The 14,253-nt window shown below is 37.0% G+C and overlaps 1 protein-coding gene across 1 annotated transcript in view; it reads left to right on the top strand.

Annotated features, from left to right (window-relative positions):
* The window catches only part of LOC122560067 (ubiquitin-conjugating enzyme E2 variant 1-like), a 54,687-nt gene extending 41,210 nt beyond the window's left edge, over window positions 1-13,477 (top strand). Inside the window, exons 2-4 of the mRNA XM_043710272.1 lie at window positions 1,689-1,837; window positions 6,783-6,908; window positions 9,781-13,477. Coding sequence (XP_043566207.1) covers window positions 1,689-1,837; window positions 6,783-6,908; window positions 9,781-9,927 — 422 coding nt within the window. The 3' untranslated portion in view covers window positions 9,928-13,477. The remainder of the gene's footprint in view (window positions 1-1,688; window positions 1,838-6,782; window positions 6,909-9,780) is intronic.
* Window positions 13,478-14,253: the final 776 nt, after the last annotated feature.

Genomic DNA, 14,253 nt, shown 5'->3' on the forward strand with positions numbered 1-14,253 from the left:
GTCAGGTAGATGAAACAAAGTTGTATCATTGATTTTATCTTAGTAGAATGTACCCCTATACAGGATGGAAGGCAGAAAAACGTTTGTATTTTTGTTTCAAAATTCATTGTACTTTAACCTGAAAGATGTTAATTAGTATCTTCAACTGTTGCATTAGTTTTATTGAAAATATTGCACTTTGTCAAAGGTAAGTTATTTTGTTTACGTTCAGTGTGATAAGATAATTGCAGGAAGTAAATTACTTTTTATTACAGGTCTGCATTTCATCTGGTTTTGCAGTATTTCCTTTGTTTTGCGATTAAGTAGTAAGACAGCACTGTAGCATGGAAATCTACAGTAATAAAGTTATGCACCTTCACTTTCTTGCTACTTTTGTTTTAGAATGATTTAAATACTAGTATCACAGATTTTAAATGTGCAAAGTCACATGTCTGTACAAACTCTGATCTACCTAATATGAAAAATTAAAAGAGGCGGGCCCCCAGATTCCCCAGGATCTGCCTTTTTTTTTAATTTGTTCAGGATATGTTGGTGTCACTAGCATGGCAGCCATTGCATATCTCTAATTACTCTTTAGAAAGTGGTACAGAATTCCCTTCGTTGAGTATTGTAATTCATGTGGTATGTACAAGCACGCTGATTTTAGGGAGTTCCAGGATTTTGACGCAGCAATATTGAAGGAACTGCAATATAGTTCCAGATCAGGATTTAGTGTGGCATGGAGGGGAGCTTTCAGGTGTGCTGTTCCCACTTCTGAATATAATTTAACTCAAAACAATTTAGAGATTATGACAATGTTTAATATTCAAAACAAAATTGACTAGTTAATTATATTGGGTAAATATTCAGAAGTAAAATTTGGTGAGAGATGACAACATATATTAAATGTATTCTTTTTATCCTTCAGTAACAATGAATTTGACAAATATAATCTTAAGTGTAAATGGCCAATACTTATTCTTCAGCGAATATTAAAAATAGTTTATCTTGCCATTAGCACATTGCTGTTTGTGGGAGTTTGCTGTGCACACTTGGCTGTTATAACAGTGAATTGGCTGTAAAGTGTTTTGAGATGTCAGGTGGTTGTGAAAAGTGCATAATAATTCTAAGTTTTAAAAAAATATATAAGCAATGTATGTAAATAACAAAAGCTATCATGTTCAATTTCTATCAATCTTTTAATATTTTAACATATGTATTCTAAGTCAGTAATTGGTATTTAGACAGATTGGAGATCACAATGATAAAATAGATGCTGAAACTTCAAATCTTTTCTCCAATGCTATTGATTTGTTATAAAGTCAATTCATGTTAATTAAAGTTATCAGGTATTATCATTCCCTAATACTTAAGTACTCAAAATATATAACTAGGAAATATTTATAGGTGACTCTGATGACATCCTTCTAAAGAACAAGAAAAATACTTAAAACAATTTTTGCATATGCTATCTAAACCTAAATTTGTCTCACTAACTTTAATTCCCTCCTTTGCCTACCTGAGCTAGCTTAAATTGTTGAATCATCGCAATGAATGTGACACTGACCTGTGTTTAGTAACAATTTTTTAATGTTGTATGGTGATCCATTTGACTCATTTTTAAAGTATTATAACTCAGTCAAATGGGAATAATTTGGTGTCCTTACAGTTAATTGTGTTGTAGTTTAAGCTTATTTTATTTGTTGCAGCTGTAACAGTTCCACGCAATTTTCGCCTTTTGGAAGAGCTAGAAGACGGCCAGAAGGGAGCAAGTGATGGGACAGTAAGTTGGGGACTTGAAGACGATGAAGATATGACACTGACAAGGTGGACAGGAATGATTATTGGACCTCCAAGGGTAAGTATGGTTTTAACAATGGAAAGTCATAATTACAGTGATACTAATTTAATGTTTGATCCCCAGGATGTTGGCATTTTTGGATTAATGGGATAGTTTAACAGGTTTAAGTGAGTGTTTGGAAATGCAGATCCTGAGTATTGAAAAGAATAATTTTGTTTGCAGTTCCTTTGGATGCAGAAATAAGTCATTCAACCCCCCCTGAAACTTTGATGTTCAATTTGATCTTGGCTACCAGTACTTATTTTTGTTCACAGAATATGCACATTGCTGGCAAGGCCAGTGTTTCTTGCACATTCCAAATTACACTTGACACGGTTATGGTGAGCCACCAGTTAGAACTACTGCAATTGTGGACTGTGTGCATTTTGGAAACATCAGTGAGCTAGTAATTTTAAACCTGTCCACATGCCAATGGTTTACCTACAATGCTCTTAGGAACAGAATTACAGGATTTTGCCCCAGTGACAATGAAGAAAATTGGCAAATTGCTACAATCGGTTTTGGGCAGGTTTCGGCATGTGGACTGCACCAACTGAAGAAGGCCACTTTCTCAAGAGCGGCTTGGGACAGACAATAAAAATACTGGTTAGCTAGCAATGTCCATGTCCCCCGAGAGACCAAAAAATGACCAGTTTATATTGTGCAGAAACAGTCACAGATATGATATAAAGGGACATTATTTTTGTATGCAGATGCAGTGATCTGTGAGGACAGAACCTATCATATCTAAAACCCAGTAGCTTGTGTTCTTGAATAAGTCCAACAAGTATTTTTTTTAAGCTTTTGAAAAAATCTGCCAGGTCATATTGAATAGTATGTCCAACAGATACAAATTTAGACCTTTCCTGAAAAATGGCGTGTATTTTGTTGATACATTGACACTTATTCAGGATAACTATTCCAATCCTTTTGTTATGTACTGATATATATATATGCAGGTTGGCCTTGAAGCCTTACATGACGTGAAGATTAGAGACATCATTTGGAATCCTGCAATTTGTGTGTATTCGATCAGCTCGGTGTGATTTCAAGGATTCAGTGTTTTTGCTTGATAGTGGGAGTAGAGCGGTTCAAACTCAGCAAATTACTCTTCATGTTTGATTGGGGATAAAAGCACACCAAAATTGAAACTATGCACAAGGACAAACAACTTACTTTCAGAGAGTCCATGGTCACAGAGATTTATTACATGTTTAGTGGTGGTGTTAATTGTGTTGTGACACTACAAATGCTGAAGTGTGTTTATAGTGCAGCATGTTTTAAAACTGGTGCTGCTTATGGTATGGTCATCTATCAAAGCAAAGTAGCAGCATGAGCAGATCAGATTTAATAAATGAAAGAAATTTGCATACTTCAAACCAAATGCAGAGTCAAAGTGTGGCATAATTTAGTACTTATTATCTGTTTGCTTACTCTTGCATAAACACCCATTCAGTCGTCACACCGTGTCTCACTTTAGCATTATTAGTACAAATAGAGGATCCTTTATCCGAGCATCCACAAATTGAAAAGCTCCGAAATCCAAAGGTTTTTTGTGAAGTTTTTTTCTCATTAACAAGATTGTTTGGCAAGCAAACAGTTAACCCAAGTTGACACCCACTGGATGCGTATCACTCAGATGCAACGTGGGGGGGCGTGGCCAAGCACCGACAGGCCTGAGGTTTCTCTGTGAATGCCCGCAAGTCGACACCCACTCTATGCGTGTCACTTAGATATAACGTGTGGGGGCGTGGCCAAGCACATTCTTACTTAGAAGTCTGCTCCTCCGGTAAGCTTTTTAAAAATTTCACCATTAAACTGTCACTTATTCTGAAAACCAAAAATTCCGAATTCCAAAAAATAGCTGGTCCCGAGCATTTTGGATTAAGGATCTTCTACCTATATGTTTAGAAATAAAAAATAGCATAACCTTGTGTTTAATATATTATTTTTAAAAATTCAATAGTTCTTAACTTGTATGTCACACTGTTTTTGTTTTCAAGTTCAGTAATACCAAACAACTACGAGTAGTGATCTATTTTCAAGTCAGGATGATGTGTGACTTGGAGATTATGGTGCTTCCATGTACTTGCTGGTCTTATTCTTTAAGATTGAGGTTATGCATTTGAAAGGTGCTTTGACAAAACCCTGACAAGTTATCGAGTCAGAGATGTACAGCATGGAAACAGACCCTTCGGTCCAACTCATCCATTTCAACTAAATATCCCAACCCAATCTAGTCCCACCTGCTAGCACCTGGTACATATCACTCCAAACCCTTCCTATTCATATACCCATCCAGATGCCTTTTAAATATTGCAATTGTACTAGCTTTCACCACTTCCTCTAGCAGCTCATTCCATACACATACCATCATCTGCGTGAAAAAGTTGCCCCTTAGGTCTCTTTTTATATCTTTCCCCTCTCACCCTAACCTATGCCCTCTAGTTCTGAACTCCTCCCCAGGGAAAAGACTTTGTCTATTTATCCTATTCATGCCCCTCATGATTTTATAAACCTCTGTAAGGTCACCCTCAGCCTTCGACGTTCCAGGGAAAACAGCTCAAATCCTCCAACCTTGGCAACGTGATTGTAAATCTTTTCTGAACCCTTTTAAGTTTCACAACATCTTTCCGATAGGAAGGAAACCAGAATTGCATGTAATATTCCAACAGTGGCCTAGCCAATGTCCTATACAGGCAACATGACCTCCCAACTCCTGTACTCAGTACTCTGACCACTAAAGAAAACATATCAAATGTCTTTATCACTATCCTATCTACCTATGACTCTACTTTCAAGGATTATGAACCTGCATTCCAAGGTCTCTTTGTTCAATAATACTCACTTGGACCTTACCATTAAGTGTGTAAGTCCTGCTAAGATTTGCTTTACCAAAATGCAGCACCTCACATTTATCTAAATTAAACTCCATCTGCCACTTCTTGGCTCATCTGATCAAGATCCCAATGTAATCTGAGGTAACCTTCTTCACTGACCAGGACATCTCCAATTTTGGTGTCATCAGCAAACTTACTAACTATACCTCTTATGCTCACGTCCAAATAATTTATATAAATGATGAAAAGTAGTGGACCCAGCACCGATCCTTGTGGCACTCCACTGGTCACAGGCCTCCAGTCTGAAAAACAACCCTCCACCACCACTCTCATGTCCTTTACCTTGCTGCAAAGGTTCTTGTAGATGATGTGCAGATCTTGATCTTGGAAGGAATTAGTGTTTGATGCACAACCTTTAATTTGTTGTTGTAGCCATGGTGTTTATATGGCTGGTCAAGTCAGGTTTCTGTTTACTAATGGGGAAGTTAGCAATATCAGTACCACTTAATGTAAATGTGAGATTTTTGAAGACTCTCTCATTGGAGAAGATCAAGCCTAGCACTTGGATTTGAATCACCTTGGAGAAAGTGAGGACTGTAGATGCTGGAGATTAGAGTCAAGAGTATGGTGCTGGAAAAGCACAGCAGATTAGGCAGCATCCGAGGAGTAAGAGGATCGATGTTTCGGGCATAAGCCCCTCATCAGTGCCTGTTGAAGGGTTCATGCCCGAAAAGTCAATTTTTCTGCTTCTCGGATGCTGCCTGACCAACTTGCTTTGCAGCACCAAACTCTCAACTTGGGTTTGAATGTCAATTGTTATCGATCCAATCCAAGTGAAACACTCCAATCTTTAGGCTTACTGATATGCTTTGCAACATTACAAGCCACCTCTTTTAAACTACTACTTTCCTTGATTTCCCTAGTACCTTAGATTGTGACGTACAAGATGAACCGATTTCTTCAGCCTCAAAACTCATGTTTTCACTTATACACAGCATATAACTTGAGCTCACTTTTCAAGATGTACTTCCATTCATAGTCTGTAAAATTTTCAAATTAATGTTGCTGTACCTGTACAACTACTGGCTGCAAGAAATCAGTCAAGGACCGTAGACTCTGTAATGAAGATATGGTGGAGTTTTTAAGATGCCCATGTTAAGCAAACTCTGCTTGATGTACAAACAACAAAGATAACAGTAGTGTTGGCTTTACACGTTTACACTTGGCATATAAGTTGACCTTTTTTGGACATGTTTTTGAAACTTAGGCTGACATCCATCAGCATCATAAAGTCAGAATCAAATAACATGGAAACAGACCCTTTGGTCCAACTCATCCACGCTAACCAGACATCCCAATCTGACCTAATCCCATTTGCCAGCATTTAGGCCATATCCCTCTAAACTCTCCCTATTCATTTATCCATCCAGACACCTTTTAGATATTGTCTGGCAACTCGTTCCATGAACGCACCACCCCCGTATGAAAAAGTTACCCACTGTACGCTTGTTAAATCTTTCCTTTCTCACCTTAAACCTATGCCCTCTAGTTTTGGACTTGCCCCCTTGAGGAAAAATACTTTGATTATTCACCCTTTCCATGTCCCCCATGACCTTATAAACCGGTATATGATCAACCCTCAGTCTCTGATGGTCCAGGGTAAAAAAAGCCCCAGGCTCTTCTGCCTCTCCCAATAACTCAAACCCTTTAGTTGTGGCAACGTACTTGTAAATCTTTTCTGCACCCTGTAAGTTTAATAACATGCTTCCTATAGAATTGGATGCAGTATACTAAAAGCAGCTTCACCAATGCTCTGTACAGTCACAGTGTGACATCTCAACTGCTATACTCAGTGCTCTGACAACAGAAGGCAAGCATGCTAAAAGCTGCCTTCACCATCCTGTCTATCTGCAACTCCACTTTCAAGGAACAATGCACCTATACCTCTCGGTCTCACTCCCCATCTTAAGTAAACTGCATGTGTATCTTAATTTTTGTTTTTCATGTAACGTATATTTTGTTGAACTTTTTGAAATGTCTATTTCAATGCTTCCCATTGTTTTCTTGATCTGGGTTACAGCTTGTGCCATAATATTGCTAAATGACCCCTCTTCTTTTTACAGACAATTTATGAAAACCGAATATACAGCCTTAAAATAGACTGTGGTCCTAGATATCCAGAGGTAGCTCCACATGTTAGATTTGTAACAAAAATAAATATGAATGGAGTAAATAATTCCAATGGAACGGTAAGTTTATATTTGCCACTATCGATTGCCGTGCTTGTTTCTGAATCCCATTAGTTTGACTAACTTTTCTGAGGTCTCATTGTTACACTGCCACAGTGGTGCAGCGATTACTTTCTTTGAGGTGATTAGAGAAGTTGAGGACCTGTCATATGGCTTAGTTTTTGTTGAGACATTTTCATTAATTTTTTTTCCGTATGAAGCACAAGCATACCATCATAAAAATAAGTACAGTACACACTGGCTTAGTCACTTGCAGAACCTTAAGAGACCAAGAAGCTTGCAAATGTTACCTCAAGTTAGTTCTTGGTTATGTTCCATAAGCCATTGCAAAACACAAGGTGGCCACTTCACCCATCAAACCTGTTTTCGTGTCATATAGCAGTTGATACATTCACAAGAATAGCTGTCGGCTATTCAGTGCATTGAACCTGTTCTGACATTGTTAGCTCATGGTGTTTTATACCCTTAACTCAATATACACATTAGTGAGTTTTAAGAAGATTTGTAGCTCATGTTGAGGTTCTGGATGTGGGTTTGCTAGCTGAGCTGGAAGGTTTGATTTCAGACATTTCATCACCATACTAAGTAACATCATCAGTGAGCCTCCAGATGAAGCACTGGTGGAATGACCCGCTTTTTATTTGTGTTTAGGTTTCCTTAGGTTGGTGACATCATTTCCTGTTCTTTTTCTCTGGGGGTAGTAAATGGGATCCAAGTCAATCCAGTTGGAATGCCATGCTTCTAGGAATTCTCGTGTGTGTCTCTGTTTGACTTGTCCTAGGATGGATGTGTTGTCTCAGTCGAAGTGGTGTCCTTCCTTCACCTGCATGTAGAGATACTAGTTAGAGTGATCATGATGATGTTACCTAGTATGGTGACAAACTGCCATTCCTAGATGTCATAGTAGAGCGAACAGCCAATGGGAACTTCAAGCCAGTGTCTACAGGAATACAATATATTTGGACAAATACTGAACGACAGAAGCAATCATCCCAACACACACAAACGAAGCTCCATTAGAACACTATTTCAACAAGCCACCAAACGCTACAGCACAAAGGAACTATGAAGAGCAGAGGAAAATCACCTGTACAGTGTGTTCAAAAAGAACAGGTACCCAACGAACACAATCTGCCCATTTCTCAGCAACAAACCCAAACAAGCAGACAAAGCACATCCAGAAACTCTAGCCACTCTCCCCTATGCCAAAGACATCTCGGAAATGACTGCCAGACAACTCAGACCTCTTGGCATCATGGTAGCCCACAAACCCACTAACACACTAATGAACTTGAAAGACCCTATACAGGCAACAAGCAAACCTAATGTCATTTACAAAATACCTTGCAAGAACTGTAAGAAACACTACATTAGACAAACTGGCAGAAAACTAGCTACAAGGATTCATGAACATCAACTAGCCACAAGAAGACATGACCCATTCTCACTCATGTCTTTCCGTACAGATGGGGAAGGACACCACTTGGATTGGAACAAAACATCTATCCTCGGACAAGCCAAACAGAGACACACGTGAGAATTCCTACAAGCATGTTATTCAAAATTGGAACTCTATCAACAAACACATTGACTTGGATCCCATTTACCACCCCCTGAGAAAAAGAACAGGAAATGACATCACCACAGGAAATGATGTCACCAATCCAAGGAACCCTAAGCACACAAAAAGCGGGCCATACCACAAGTGCTTCATCTGGACACTCACTGATGATGTTACCTAGTATGGTGACAAAATTTCTGAAACCAAACCTTCCAGTTCAATTTACACATCTTTGACAATGTCATTTGATGTCCTTGCCTAACAAAAATGTTATAAATTTCAATAATAAAAACCTAAATCCACACCCTTTCGGAGGAGAAAATTCTGCATAGTTTAGTTCGAATTTTGTACTTCAGTACTGAATCTAGCCATTGCCAGTGCAACTGTTGTCCAAAATGGGGTCAGTTCTTTGAAAAGAGAAATGATGTCCCAGAAGGGCAAAGTTACGGCAATTGCTTTGGAATCCATGCTCTCCTATATTGAAGGATATTTCATTCTCCAGAACAGTTCATGTGTTTGGCTGTGCACACAATAACTTTAAAAGTGGCATAAGTTTTTAAAAGTTGTCTGTGAAAACTGTTTGTTCTTGATTTCTAGTTTAGCAATTGACTTCTTATTTATTCCACATTTAGTACTGTTGCATTAAACCTAGTTAAATAGGTAACTAGCAACATGGTAATTCCTTGGATATCTCCCACAGGAGTATATATCAGATTTGGTTCGAGAGCTGGCCATTCTTGACATTCCCCTAACATGACCTAACCTCACCCAACCCAAATGGCTTAAATTGAGTCAGGTTTATGCCACAAGATGGAGCAATTCTTAGTAGAACATTATAACTGGGAGGAAATCGATCCTTTCTGTTTAGGCTACAAATGTGCCTTATGTATGCAAAATCTTTTAATTTCTCATTTTGCTCCAAGCATTTTATTTAGCTTTTGTTGTTTTATCTTGACAGTTAGTTTACATGTATCTTTAACTATTAGTGTAGCATTATGTACCAGTTGAATGAGAATAACGGAGGATTTTTTCAGGTTTAAATGTATTTTGTGCAGTACCTGTTAAAATAATTAGTCCCCGTGTATACTGTAAATGCCAATGGTAAGAATTAGTTCATAGATCTTTGCTCATAATAAGGAGGGTCAAGTATATGCTTTATGGTATATTATATATAATGTACATGTGTGGAAATCTAATTGTTTAAATTGATGAAGTAATTACCTAATTCACTTAATTATCTGTGTTTAAATTAAAAAGGAATAAAAGTATCGTAGCAGATAGTTGTGTAATTTGTATTTGCATCTTTCCTAGGTGGATCCAAAAAGCATATCAGTCCTAGCTAAGTGGCAGAATTCATATAGTATCAAAGCTGTCCTGACGGAACTTCGGCGTCAAATGATGTGTAAAGAAAATGGAAAACTTGCTCAGCCCCCAGAAGGACAAAGTTACAGCAATTAATCTGGAATTTAACCTCTCTCTATTCAAGCTTACTTCATTCTCCACTGTAGTATTTTTTTTCTAGGCGCATCTTGTAGATCTCAAAGTACTGGAAAAAAAAATTCCCATTAAAAAGCAATTAATCTTAATACTGTAAATGTAAGCCAATACTAATTGTTTTTGTTGGACAAAAGTTGTATGATAACACAAATAATCTTGCGCGTAACCACTGTCTACACAGTAGAATCTTTGTTGTCAGGAATTATCTATTGAAATTAGTACTGTTGAGACCAGTGTGGCACATTTAGCTAAAGCTGTGAATATGCACATCACACAGACACTTGCTGCAGGTTTGGCCTTTAAATTATTGTCCCTTCGCAATAGTATTAAAGCTCAGGGCTATTTATTAGAGTCTAAACACAAAGGATGGAATGATCAGTGCAGTATTGTTTTCTGGTCTTCATCTGCCAATGGGGTTTATCTTGCTTTCAGAGCCAACTTTTCCTTTGTGCTGTCTCTAGTAAATGCTGAACAAGGCTGATGTATTTTGGACCACTAACCTTAGTTTGCTGTAATGTGGATGCAAGCTACGTGTATAACTATTTGGTGTGTCCAGGACTTTTTTGACATTCATGTTTGTACAAAGCCACATTTTAAAGCAGCGGGTATCACCACAACTCTTAAACAACCATTGTTTCCATTAAAAGCCTATTTTGTTGAAAAATGTTTAAGATATTAGATGTATGGATATAACAGTCTCGGAAATTAAAGAATTTAACATAACTTAATGGTATTCTATTAATAGCCTTTTATTGTGTCAGCCTGATTATGAAATATTAAAATTGTGCATTATGGGTAAGACATGGATTATATTTAAGCTAAATTGTAAATATAATAGCTTTGACTGCATCTAAAATATAAAAGTGCATATAAAATGCAGGTTAGAAAAACATTCTCTTTATAAATTTGTCATAAGCTTTTACATGTACATCAGCGGACTGAATACTAGTGTCTTGTAATACACTTGTGGCAGTTGTACTAGAAATTATTTTTTGGATATGTGTGGGCTGTTTTCTATGTATTGGAATTTTATCTACAGTAGCCACAGATGCAAGTATTCTTATAGAACAAGGCAATATAGTGCGTTCGAACAATTTTTGTGTAACTCTGGGACTTCAATCCAACAGATAGGCTAAGACTCTGTTACAGTGGTTCAATGTAAAATTATTCTGTAAAATCACAATCTGCTACTCAGTGGGCATGAATCCACAACCTAAGCTGCTTTTGGTTAGATATTAATTGATAATCTCCCTTAAAAAGGTTAAGGGTATAAATTGCAAATGTTGCAATGTTACATCAAAATATACTCCTAAAATTCGGTTACAGCATATTATCTTTTTCATTTTTCTTGGATTCAGCATTACGAGCAGCTCTTGGTGATCCTTAATTTTCCTTTGATATTGATTGAATTTTCTGTCCCATATCTAGGTAAATGAACTGATTCCTTGTAGTGCACTCCAGCTACCAAAACCTTGTGCTATCAAAACTCTACAAATTAAAATTGACGTGTGCTTGTGTTAGGCAGGTTTGGGCTTTGGGCTAGCTACATGTTCTAATTGCATGGGACAGTAAGCAATAAATAGTGACAGTGAACTCTATATGTTCCTATCTTGATAATTGATATAATTTTCTTCCATACACATGAAAATGTATAAACACATGAATTAGGAGCATAGGTAGACCATATAACTCCTTAGCTTGCCCTGCCATTTTATAAGATTGTAGTTGATCTGATTGTGACCTCAAATCCACTTTCCTAACTACCTGATACCCTTGATGATGTAGCATGATCATAACATGTAAAATGTTTACCTCAACTTGTTTCGGCTGATCAACAAGACTGAAACTAAACTTTGACTGATTTCCAGGTGAAAAAGGCAACCATATAAATAACATTTATTCTTTGAAGTATATTGGAACTGATGTAAAATAAGCAACTATATCTGAAGATAAAACAGCAATTCATCATTTTTGACTTGCAGTCAAACATTGAAAGTAGCCAAAAATATAATGACCCTGGATTGAGTAACCAATTAACATTTTGTACGTATTTCGGGTAGAGCAATGTGTACATTCTGGTCTCCTGACCAGCAAACCTGTCTAGATTGGTCTGGTTGGTGGTTTTCTTGACACTTGTGTATTATGCCCTTGCATTTCAACCCAGGCAAAAAAAATTTACTTGTCAACTGTTGTGCCTGGTCAAGTTGTATTTCAGCTGGTGTTGGATGGTAAATAGTCAGAACATATTCTGATGTTGCATACTGACGTAAGGATGTTCAACATAAATTCCTTTTCCTTAAATCGCTTTCAAAATTTAGAATATTGTTGAATCTGCTAGAATCTGTTCAAGCAGCCAGGCCTAATTTAAAATACTCCTGAGAGATAAAAGTTGGTTAGCAACCTCCTCAACCTTGTTCTCTACTCAGTTAGACTCTGTTGCTGCCTTGTTAAAACACTGTATACCGCAGTGTTAAAAGAAAAATCAGTTCCTGTTTTTTAATTGACATGATGCCAGCCACATCTTTTGTTTTTTGGGATGGGGGGGGCTGGGATATAATGGTCAGGTAAATCGAGGAGGATGTTCCAGCCGTAGTACAGATTTTTTTCTGTTAAGTTTTTGTCAGCCATCTTAGGCATTTTAGGCTCATCTTGTTATTGGCTCAAACAAATGAGGATGCATCATAGATCAAGATTATTTGTGTTATTGCTTCCAGATTCCATTATTTCAAACTGTTCTGCTCTCCAGGTCCATACTCCTTACCCTGTCTCAGTGCTTTGTGATCTGACCCATATCTCTGTCTACCGTGGGAGATGTATTGATCCTCCTTTAAATAACTGCATTTTTGGTTTCTTTTAAATTGAAAATCTGTAAGTAAATTCTATTATTTATCTTCTACCTGTATTATCTCATTTATAGCCATAAAACATGAAGTACAAAAATAAAAATGATTTCAATTTTATTCTTTAAAAGCATTACAGTATTGGTAGTGAGAGTAGCCGCTATCATTTCTTAAAGCTAGCATGATATAAGGAGAGAACTGGGAATTGATAAAAATACCTTTTAAAAGCTAACGTGGGCTCCCTAACTCCAGTTCAATCCTCGTCTAACCGGCTGACTTCAGTTAGCAATAACAGTAAGATTGCCTCAATTACCTAATGCTTTGGAATAATTTGCTTCATTGTTTCATACTTTTAATATTTCTGATTTGCTGTTTAATGAGTACACGATTGGATCTAATCAACCAAAGTCTGGCACAAATTTGCATAATACTGGCATGATACAAATATTTAAGAACAGAGTTTGATACATCAGATGTTGGACAGGAAGTGTCTGCTATGTACATTGTTTTTCATTTTAACTTGTAGGTATCTTGCAGTATGTTGGAGCATGTGCTGTTTTATAACAAAGGTGCTATACCATGTAACTTAAGCTGTAATTTTATTGGGACATTTGTTAAAGTGACAGAAGTCCAATTTTATTTTTATTACATATTCTGGAGTTTTGACTGATCTTTTGTGATTGTGTTTGTGATTCCATTTTTTGAGACAAGGAACATTGCGAGCTCAGGAATTCTGTCAAATGGCAGCTCTGGAAAAAGTAAAATTAGAGTAACAAACATAAAAATTCTGATCCTATGCCTGCACTTCCCTTTTATTCTAAATGTTAACACTGTTGTTTTCACCCTTTTTAAAAATACTGTGTATTGTTTTAAAATGATCAAGAAGTATAGCAATTCTTTCTTTTCCTCAATGATGTCAGGTAGCTATTAAAAATTCAACAAATCTATTTCAAAACAGCAATGTCCCTTTGCATACTGTACACTAATTGAATGCCTTGCATGTTGTACATATGTATTATACTTCACTGTCAATACATATGATGGTTATCATACTCTTAGCCCAAGCTCAACAAATTAATAATTTAGCTATTAATTATTAATGTAGCTATATACCAACAAGCTGTGTGCTTAGCATGTCAGTGTAGCTTTGTATTTCTTTTTGTTAAGCTTTATACAAAGTTTATGCATCACCTTTGATATGCTATTTGCTACTGAATGCTGTTGATCTACTTATGAGACAATGTTTCCTTCAGCATGCTGATAGCAGTGACCACATTGTTCAGCACGGGAATTGGATATTAAAATGGTAATGAATGCATTGGTGGGAAGGGCTAGGTGAATGAGGAGAGTGTGCATGGCATACAGGTAGTTCTTGGATAATGCGTGTCCAAGCAGCACAATTTGCTTAAAACGTTGCTGAGGAATTAAGGGTCGTTATTTTTGAGAA

Source organism: Chiloscyllium plagiosum, chromosome 20 (genome assembly GCF_004010195.1).
Source record: "Chiloscyllium plagiosum isolate BGI_BamShark_2017 chromosome 20, ASM401019v2, whole genome shotgun sequence".
Classification (NCBI taxonomy): Eukaryota; Metazoa; Chordata; class Chondrichthyes; order Orectolobiformes; family Hemiscylliidae; genus Chiloscyllium; species Chiloscyllium plagiosum.